General features: G+C 47.7%; 1 protein-coding gene across 3 annotated transcripts in view; it reads right to left on the bottom strand.

Annotated features, from left to right (window-relative positions):
* Positions 1-9,777, bottom strand: part of LOC118211163 (agrin-like) — a 125,742-nt gene that overhangs the window by 66,679 nt on the left and 49,286 nt on the right. For all 3 annotated transcript variants that reach the window (XM_035388080.1, XM_035388082.1, XM_035388081.1), the window contains 2 exons: positions 7,947-8,171; positions 5,886-6,092 (listed from right to left, as the gene is read on the bottom strand). In XM_035388080.1, coding sequence (XP_035243971.1) covers positions 5,886-6,092; positions 7,947-8,171 — 432 coding nt within the window. The remainder of the gene's footprint in view (positions 1-5,885; positions 6,093-7,946; positions 8,172-9,777) is intronic.

Below are 9,777 nucleotides of genomic sequence, written 5' to 3'. Positions count from 1 at the left end.
ATCAGGCCGTACCCGGGACGCGTACAAGCCGTGTTATTCAAGACGTCCCCCGTGCGAGGCACAAAGTATCCCATCTCGGTAATGGGAGCGTTTCTGCTCCAGCGATTGATTTTTTAAATTTTTTTTTTGAGTTGAGGGGGGATAAAGGCAGAAACGATTGGCCTCGGTTTGGCTGGCAGATACGAGTAAACGGTGGAACTGTGCCTAATTTGAACCAGCTTCAAAGAGAGCACCCCCCCCCCCATCCCTCCCTCCCTCCCTCTCCCCCCAATCTTTTCCCCATGCTGGTATGTTCGGCAGAGTAAACTTATCTGGACAAGCCTGTCAGGGACCACATGCGTATGCACAGACAGGCTGGGGGGGGCGGGGGGAGGGGGGGGGGGTGCTCGATTACCCCACATCCCAGAGTCTACTTCCCAAAACATCAAAACATAACTGCTGCCCCCCAAACCCCCCCCCCCCCCCCCCCGCTGCCATCTGGACCCTCTTTCCCCTTCAGCTTCATGAAAAGACTTCTTTTTTTAAAAACAACTTATTAGTCCGATTCCCCCACCCCAACCGAAAACACATAAATAAATAAATAAATAAATAAATAATGAAAGCTGAGCACAAGAGAGGCAATCTCCCGAGCAGCCATGATTAGACTCCTTAAAGTTCCGCGAGGGCTCGGTCGCTTCGCTAAATGAGACTATTCATGCCGTCTCCCAGAAAAAGAGGAGAAGCACGCGCGCGCTTTTTTTAAATGCCGCAGGAAATATTCTGAAAGGGGATAAAAGCAGCCGGAGAGCCCCGATCTGCCCGAAGCGCTGGCGCTGGAAGAACACAGGGCCGTCAGGCAGCTGCGCAGCGCTGCAAGGCAGGGCCTGGGAGTGATGTCACAGAAAATACACTCCAAGAAAACAATCAAGGTTTTGTTCTCAAAAGAACCTTTAAATAAATACATCTCGAGAGAACCGTTTTCGGCTAATTCTTTGAAAGATTTCTAATAGGAAAATGATCATAAAAACCACCAAAAGCGCTTAAATAAATAAAATAAATAAATGACGGAATGGGGGGGGGGATTGGGGTGGGGAGAGGGGTGTCGCCCAAGCAGGATGTTAGCAGCTGAGCTAATTCCACGATTGGCTGAGAGATTACTGAGGCTGCCAGTCTGACAGGAACGCTCGGCGAGGGGGGGGGGGGGGTGGGTAGGCGCAGACGGCTCCCCTGGTGTGGCACAGATGGGCCCCCCCGTCAGCCCCTCTGTCAGCAGCAGCGCCTGGCGCTCGCGAGCGTCCCAACCCAGCGGCGGCGGCGGCGGCGCGGATCAGCATCGCCACGGTGAACCGCCGTGCGCTCCACCCTCCCCGCCGTTTAATTAGAGCCGAACCGCTGCGGATCGCAGCCCCTGTCGGTTCCCCTTGAGTGCTTTTTTCTTTTCTTTTTTTTTTGTTTCTTTCTGTTGGCGGTGCAACGTATCAGGAGCCCGCAGGCGCCGGTATCTCTGAGCTGGGGAGGGGGCGGAGTGGGGGGCTGGGGGGTGTTCTCGAGGACAGCCCGCACCCCTCTCACTTTGGGAGATCCCTCCATGGCTCAGTGCCCTGGGAGGGGGATTTCTGATTGAACCAGGCTCTTCATTTTTCCCTGTATATTGCCTGTGCAGGTAGGACTGGATGGACCTCTGAATAGGGATGCACCACTGCCTCTTTCAGATCCAGTGTGCCCCAAAATTCAGTGATGAGATCCTCTGCCCTGTGATACCCTGAGAAGCAAAACTCACAACTTCTGCATTTATTTCATAAGATTTTTAAAGCAGAAATTAGACAATATTAGAAAAATGTCAAGTCCCCCTATTCTAAATGGTAAATGGACTGCATTTATATAGTGCTTTTATCCAAAGCACTTTACAATTGATGCCTCTCATGCGCCAGAGCATTTAGGGGTTAGGTGTCTTGCTCAAGGACACTTTGACACGCCGAGGGCGGGGTTTGAACTGGCAACCCTCCGACTGCCAGACAATCGGTCTTACTCGGTCTTACCTCCTGAGCTATGTCGCCCCAGCTATATTCTAATTCCTGGGACAAGTGACCATCGGTTGTTTAAAATTTCACAGGGTTACCATATTACTCTAATTATTTATGAGTGGAAAGTAGTGCGTGTCCGGACATTGGCTATATCCTTTTGAAACATTTGTAGAGTCTACATTATGAGCTAAAAATACAAGACAAGGAAACCGGAGATGAGCACCTGAGACAACCGAGTATGACAGCCAAGAACGCCACAGTATTGTGAGGACAAAAGAAAAGGAAAAAAATCAATTAGAGCTACTGCAGAAAGTTTCTCCTTCAGAAACAAACTACTGAATGACTTGGGGATCGCCAGCAATCGGGCGGTCTGCGGAAGAGACATCATAAAGAGATGACGGGATGATAATAAGTTGTGAAAGGAAATGATAATTTGTCAGCTGGAGTAATTGGCAAATATCACAGGACACTGTGCAGAGAAGACAGAGAGAGACAGGCAAATTACAGAGGGCACTCTGCCAGGTGTAAAAACAGAAAGGTGAAACTGGAATTTGCTAATAAAAAGATGAGACAAAGATAAACCTTTCACCAGAGTGATGGAATAGATGAACATGTAGAGGCAGTGTGATGTGTGGCTGCATCTGGGACCAGTGCAATGGTCTTCACCAGTGATGGCAGCAACAAAATGACAGCTGAGGTCGAGCACAGATTGGGCGACTAGGCCTGGCTCGCGGTTGGCTTTCCAACTGATCCCAAAGGTGTTGGATGGGGTTGAGGTCAGGGCTCTGTGACCTCGCTGTGTGCCTGGGGGATATGTCATGCTGAAAAAGGACCTTCCCCAAACTCTTTCCACAAAGTTGGAAGGACAGAATAGTCTAGAATGTCACTGCATTAAGATTTTCCTTCATTGGAACTACGGGGCCTAGCCCAAACCATGAAAAATGGCCCCAGACCAAGGAGTAGTGTATTTTACTGTTATATTTCTGTTTGGGGCTTAAACTAAACAGTGGAAACTGCCATGAATTCAATCAGACTGACTTTAGGACCCCTGTATGGCTACTTCTACTCCCAATACTACAATTACCACTACTAATAATAACATTTACAGTAACGAACTAGAAGAAGACAACCATTAAACCCGTAGCATAAAGGATAGCACAGTCCAGGGTTGTGGTGCCATTTGCAGAATGGTGAGAAGATTCAGTAACATTTCATAAAGATAGCGCCTCAGGCACTAAACACCAAACACACTATTGCAACAGTCTTGCTACACCTATCCCCCCCCCCTCCCAAAACAACCACCAACCCCCTACTCTGCAACTCACTTCTGTGCACGGCAGGGATGCCAGCATCAGTCTTCATTAATGACCTGAACACACTGCCGAGAAATCACACAAACCGGCACATCAATTCTTCGGTTATTTTGGGGCGACTGCCGGGATCCGAAACCAGTGAAGAGAGAGAGGCCCTCACATATAGTTCCTGTGCTGTCAGCTGGGAGCATGCAATCTTTGATCTGGGGGATTGTTTTGCTTTTTATTTTCAGTACCTTAAATGCATCTGGTTGCCGCATTTGGGTCATGAGTGACTAATGCTGTCACACAAAAGTAAAGACTCTCTGAAAGGTTATTCCACATTTGCAGGCCATTATTCTGTCCACCCGTTCCTTCAAATTCTCCAAATTGCCAGTGCTGTTAGATTAGGTCACAGCACGATCGTTTCACACACTGTATATATTTATAATGAGCAGGAATTTAATTTTTATCTAACGTGGCTGTCTGGATGTTCCTGCCCGCTCCCCCCGCCCGCCCCCCCCCCCCCCCTTCACACCTCTCAGCTGGCTGTTCCAATTATAACTGTTACATTCTTACAAGCTGTTAATTATTCTTAATCAGACACATTTAATATCTAATTACGGAAGATTTACTCTCTTAAGGCCATATTATGTCAAAAAATAGCTAGAAACGTCATAATGAATGAATGTCCCATATTCACAGTCTAGGACTTTAATCAGTCAAATCAGTCTTCAGACAAGTGCTTCCATTTTCCAGAATGTTCTTGAGGCGAATCATTTTTTTCGAAAGGCATTAGACTTCTTAAACGCTTAAATTATAGACTGGCTGGTTGATATTTATGGGGCTGTAAAATTTTAACGATGCTCCCAACAACCTAATTGATTGAGAGATTGGCTGGAAAACAAAAACAAAAATGAAAATATAAAGGAAAAGAACAGAGGTATTTACTGCACACCTTCAGCTGGAGCGGGCCATCTAGTGCATGCACATCTGTGGTGTTCATAGCAAACGTAGGGCCTGCGCTTATCTGTTTCTACCAATAATGTGGGGGACTGTTGCAATTTGCATTTGTGCTACAATGTAAATGAGGCCGGTTTCCCCATCGGTGTTGGTATTGGCCAATATGACCGGGCAAACATACATTCCTGATATCGGTCCAGAATTTCCATACCATGAATTCCTCACTGGAATTCAGTAACAAGGGACAAGAACGCAACATTGAACACACAAGCATGCTTGTGCTAACTAGAGCAGGATGAGACAATTCTACAAGGTGTTTGGTGCCTGTAATGCCTGTAAAGGTGGGGGTAGGGAGGGGGGAGGGGGGCATGCCCTGTAATCCAAAACGTGCATGCAGATATCCAGAGCCTGGATCTTCTTCACAGAACACTGAGAGTCCCTTTCTCCACGTCCGCTAAGCAAACAGCGCTGATAAGGCTTGACGCACAGCATTTGATGTTTAATTAAAACCAAGCAGTGCTATCAGAGCCGTTTGCAGAATCGTATAAATGCAAGTAGTTATTTATTTATTTTTTAAATAACAGTGAGGAGCTTGCCAAGGGCTGAATTCTGAAGGAACCTAAACAGTCACTGAGTCAAAAAATAATGAAGTAAAAGCAAAACAAATAACTTATTTTTCGGGAAATTTTATGCACCTGCGCTAGGACTAGGAAGCCATGCTAATGAGGCATATGGCAGTACAGTGATAAACTAGAGAATGCAAACTCCACCCTGATGTGGCTTTGCAAACTTCCACACAGTATCCTCAACTACTAACTGCTGACAGAGGCAGAGAGAGACAATGCACTTGCAGTTTGCCAGTATACTGGCAAATTCTTGAATTAAATTGCTTCTAAATTTCATTTCGCTAACAAAATAGAAGTCAGTCTTAGAAGTCTTAAGGGTGCATTTGCTGTCTGGCAGGGCTTCAGGTAGAAGCAGAGGGAGCAGGTGAGGGTGCACCCTCCCAAGCTGTTATCGGAGGCTTCCAAACGCACTGATGGCTTTTCCACCTTAATCCTCAATCACACCTTCTCTGACCTCTCTGCTTCCCCCCACACACTTTTCTCCCTCCCTTGGAGGTCAAGGAGACTGAGTTGATCACAGGACCGACGGTGACCCTTGACCCTTAAGTATAAAGGTCAGAGTTTGACCTCTCCCCGCTCAGCTCGAGTGCCGGGTCCGGTACCGGACCTGAGCAGACGCCGCGCAGACAAAGACTGACTGAATGATGCACTGGAACAGGAAGAGCACCTTTAGAGACAGGAAAGACAGAGAGAAAGATAGAGAGCACAGAGCTATGAGTAGCAGCACTTAGGGGGCGGACTGGTGACGTGGGAGCAGGGACCGCGAATGAAACAACTCATCGGTGCGTCACGTGTCCCAGGTTATGGAAGAGGATGTAGACGTGTTTCTATGACTGGCACAGCGTGAAATGTCAGCCCATCGGTGACATTTAACCATCCAGACACGCAAACGCAGCACCTGTCACATATAGACAGAAAGACACACACACACACACACGCGCGTGGAAAAGCAAACACACACAGACACATAAACGCTTCATCACCCCCCCCCCCCGACTCACCGCACGGGCCCTTGTGTTTGACGGGGATGTGGGTCTTGGTCTGGCACTCCGCCAGGCGCTGCTCGCAGTCGTTGTCGTAGGTGCGCCCGTCCTTGCCGCACAGGGGCTTGTAGGTCCCGTCGCACTGGATTGGCTCGCAGGAGCAGCGCTGTGCCCTGGCCTCGACCACGCACACGGCGTTGAACTGGCAATCCTCCTTGCACTCCTCTGGACAGGGAAAGGACAAATGAGTCTGTCGGTGCCCCCCCACACACTGTACACTGGAATAAACTCCCCACCGTCCACGGGCTGCACCGTCTCCACGGGAACAGAGATCACTTTTGACTACGCTGCGAGTCTGGCGAATGTGGATGGACACGGTTCATCGAGATTCACTGCACTTATGTGGCCCTCTAAATCCGTCTTTCAATAACAGGGATGACTTGAATTAATTAAAAGGCTAATTATTTAATCAATTGGGTAATTAAGGATGAGATAACTATCTGCCCAGACACTCTGGTGAGCACCCTTGGTTTTCAAGCAAACAGAAATGTAATTCAGCTAATGAATTAAGACCTGTAAATATGGAGTGATGACAGAGTTCATTCAGGGTTGCATCTGTTCTGTGATTATCATGTGACCTTATATCCAGTTTAATTATAATTAAGTCATTCACATAAAGGCCAGTGTAAATTAATTAGTGAAGTACAGCAGAATTCTAGAGATGGTGACTGTAATCATTACTTACAGTACTGTAGCCTATTAAGAAGGCTACTCTCATTTTATAGCCACACATAAACATGCAGCTTAAGCAATAACCAGACCAACAGTAACCATATCTCATTAGATATGTTTTTTTCCCTTTGTAGAATCCATTGTATCCTCTTTTCAGTGGCTCATTATCTTTGCTCTCTTCTGCAGACTATCTGCTTTTGTTCTGGCCCTTCATTCTATAAAACTCTGTTGATTATGCCAAGCCATGCCCTTCTGTCTAATTTTCGATCGATGGAAGGTGTGAATCGTTTCCATTAAACACTCTCCCTTTTTGCATCACTGAAAACAGAGGGATCTGCTCAGCTCATTTGCATGTAGATCTCATATCATTATTTCACACACACACACACACATGCACGCCCGCACGCCCGCACGCACGCACGCACAGACACACACATACAAATGCACCAGGACCGCAGATTAACACCTCGATCTGAGGTCCTGGGAGGATTACTAAAGAGAGTGGGATTGCATCCAAGGCTGCGTACCAACCTTGGAAAGAGCTCGGGAACTGCCTTCTTACAGTGTCGCCACTATTAAAGGCCGCTGATAAGAACACAATAAAACCAGCGCCATACCCAAGGAAAATTGGATTTCTCCAGATTGGGATCATGCAAGCATAAGACCGCACACGGGCTTATTTTAGTTTACTTATTCTCGTACTGCCGCTCCAGCAGTAGAAAAAAAAGCAATCAGTCATTTTTTATAACACGTGGAAAGTCCTGCATTCGGGATAGCGAGGTGCAGGCGCGAGCTATTTTACCCCGGCATCGCTGCTCACAGCCGCATCGGGCATAGCCGAGAGAACAGAAGCAACGCTTCAGTTAGCGATTACACCGCGGCCGCGTTAGTCACACCTTCACTTTCAATTCCGGCAGTGGCTGTAGAGTACGGAAAAAAGTTCACAGATGGCCACTTTATTTTTAAAGTGTCTTTACCTAAATTGCATACATGGTAGTTCTCTGGGAAAAGGAAAAAGGTAAGTGGTTTGGTTGGACGCAGGCATTATGAATAAATCAAACAAACCTTAAAGAGTTTCTATCTTTGTATCCTGAGTACGGACAACCAAAAAAAAACCCCATCATATCAGGTAGCAGTGAGATGTCAACATTAATTTATAGTTTCATTTTTGACCCCCGAAACCACCCCAGGCACCCCTTTCAGCTGCGGAACGCGATACTGTAAGCTGAGCTCAAACACGAGCTCTCGTGCCCTGGTGACATCACAGCAGGTGTGGGTGACATCGGAGCGGCCCGCCCCCTGCTTGCTGCAGGAGGAGGAGGAGGAGGAGGAGCCACCGGGTCTCACCTTCCTTCTTGCACCTGCCCGGGTGGATCTGCCGGAGCTCCACCCCTTTCAGCATGGCGGTCCGCTGCATGCGGCACTCGCCGTCGTACGTCTGCCCGTCGCTGGCGCACAGCGGCTCGCCGCCCGGCGGGCAGGACGCCGGGAGGGCGAAGGTCAGGGCGCGGCGGCTGTGGGCCTCCACCCGACACGCGATGTTCAGGTTGTTCCCCGTGTCCTTACAAGGGTCTGACAGAGAGACGGGGGGCAGTGGGGGGGAGAGACAGCTTATTATTGATAAAGAAGGGTACAGCATGTTCAAATAATGCTCAGTAACGTTTTTAATTTAAATATTTGTATTGTTCACACAGCATGACAGACAGAGAGAGAGAGAGGGAGGGAGGGAGAGAGAGAGAGAGAGAGAGAGAGAGAGAGAGAGAGAGGGAGGGAGAGAGAGAGAGAGAGAGAGAGAGAGAGAGGGAGAGAGAGAGAGAGAGTGAGAAATGGAGACCTAAAGGCAGCTATTCAACAATTAACAGAGGTGGTGCAATATGTGGACAGAATTAATAGGAGAGTAATTTTGCTGAATTTCTATTGAACTCTGCAAAGGTTTCCATGTCGACTGAACAGATAAACCAATTAAATTAAACAAAACTGCGAAATGAGAATTGCGTAAAGGACTGAGGTGAAGAGGCCCTCTGGGCAAGCTTTGGGAATTGAAGATGGTGCCCGGGGTCAGGGTGTGGGAAGGATCAGTCCTCCAACGGTGATGTAATTACAGACAGGCATAAGAGCCGCTTATGGAAATTGAAGAGGACGCCATTCCGTGCAAGAGGAGACAAAAGATTTATCCGTGCCTTGGTACAGAAAGACAATACCAGTCTGAGAGGGGGGAGGAGAGAGAGAGAGAGAGAGAGAGAGCACGACAGAGAGTAAGAGAGAAACTGCTTCCAAATCCGCAGATTTAAAAACAAGGGTGATAACAACTCTCATAAAAGAGGATACAGATTAGCCTCCACGCTTCTGCGGTGAAGGCAGGATGGCGGAAACGGACTGGGTTTGATCAGGGACGCTGTGCACTTGTGAACAAGTCATTCAGCCAGCGGGGTGGTTTCACAGACCAAAGCCAGCTGCTTAATCTGAACGCCAGCAACAACTCTGAATAATGAGGTTTCCCTGCATACAAAGTGATATCTATCAACACTGATACTTCACTTCACTGATACTTCCCTTCTCAATTCGTGTCATAACACCAAAGGTCAGGCTGTCTCCATAGAGGACTGACGTGATGTCACCAGGTCAAAATGGCAGTTGCGTTAGAACTGCAGGTTTTCCAGCTTCCCAATTAAAACATTATCACAGTTCTGAAAGTGAAGTGGAGGGGCATTTTCTATTAATTCCAAGGCCTATTAAAAAGCTCAGAGGCTACAATTTAAGTTCAGAGGCTGCCACATACGAGACAAAATGTCTGCCACGTATTTCACTTGACGATGCATAAAGAATTACTTCAGCGTTCACTCTAAAGAGAGTTGTGCTTAAATGGCTTTTCTTGGTTAAAAACCAGGAAAAGTTAGGATGGAATAAGCATGCAGACCTGCACTGACTGGCACCAAAGATGGTTTGGAGTTAACTTTAAGCCGTGATTTCAAATGACTGGCTTGGCATTTAGATGGATACGAAGAGGAAGGAACAGGTTTGGAACCGAAATACTTTGTCTCCCCATAGACACAAACATTGAGGCCATATAATACAGATGGTGCAGTTCCCGAGCCAGCCATGAAATTCTGGTACCGTCTCCTCCTCGGAAGGGTGCGCGCGGCCAGCGAAGCCGGCCGGTGGTGCTCCTAAAGGTGCA

This window comes from Anguilla anguilla, chromosome 13 (genome assembly GCF_013347855.1).
Source record: "Anguilla anguilla isolate fAngAng1 chromosome 13, fAngAng1.pri, whole genome shotgun sequence".
NCBI lineage: Eukaryota > Metazoa > Chordata > Actinopteri > Anguilliformes > Anguillidae > Anguilla > Anguilla anguilla.
Note: the sequence above shows the minus strand (reverse complement) of the source record. Positions and strands in the feature narration are given on the sequence as shown.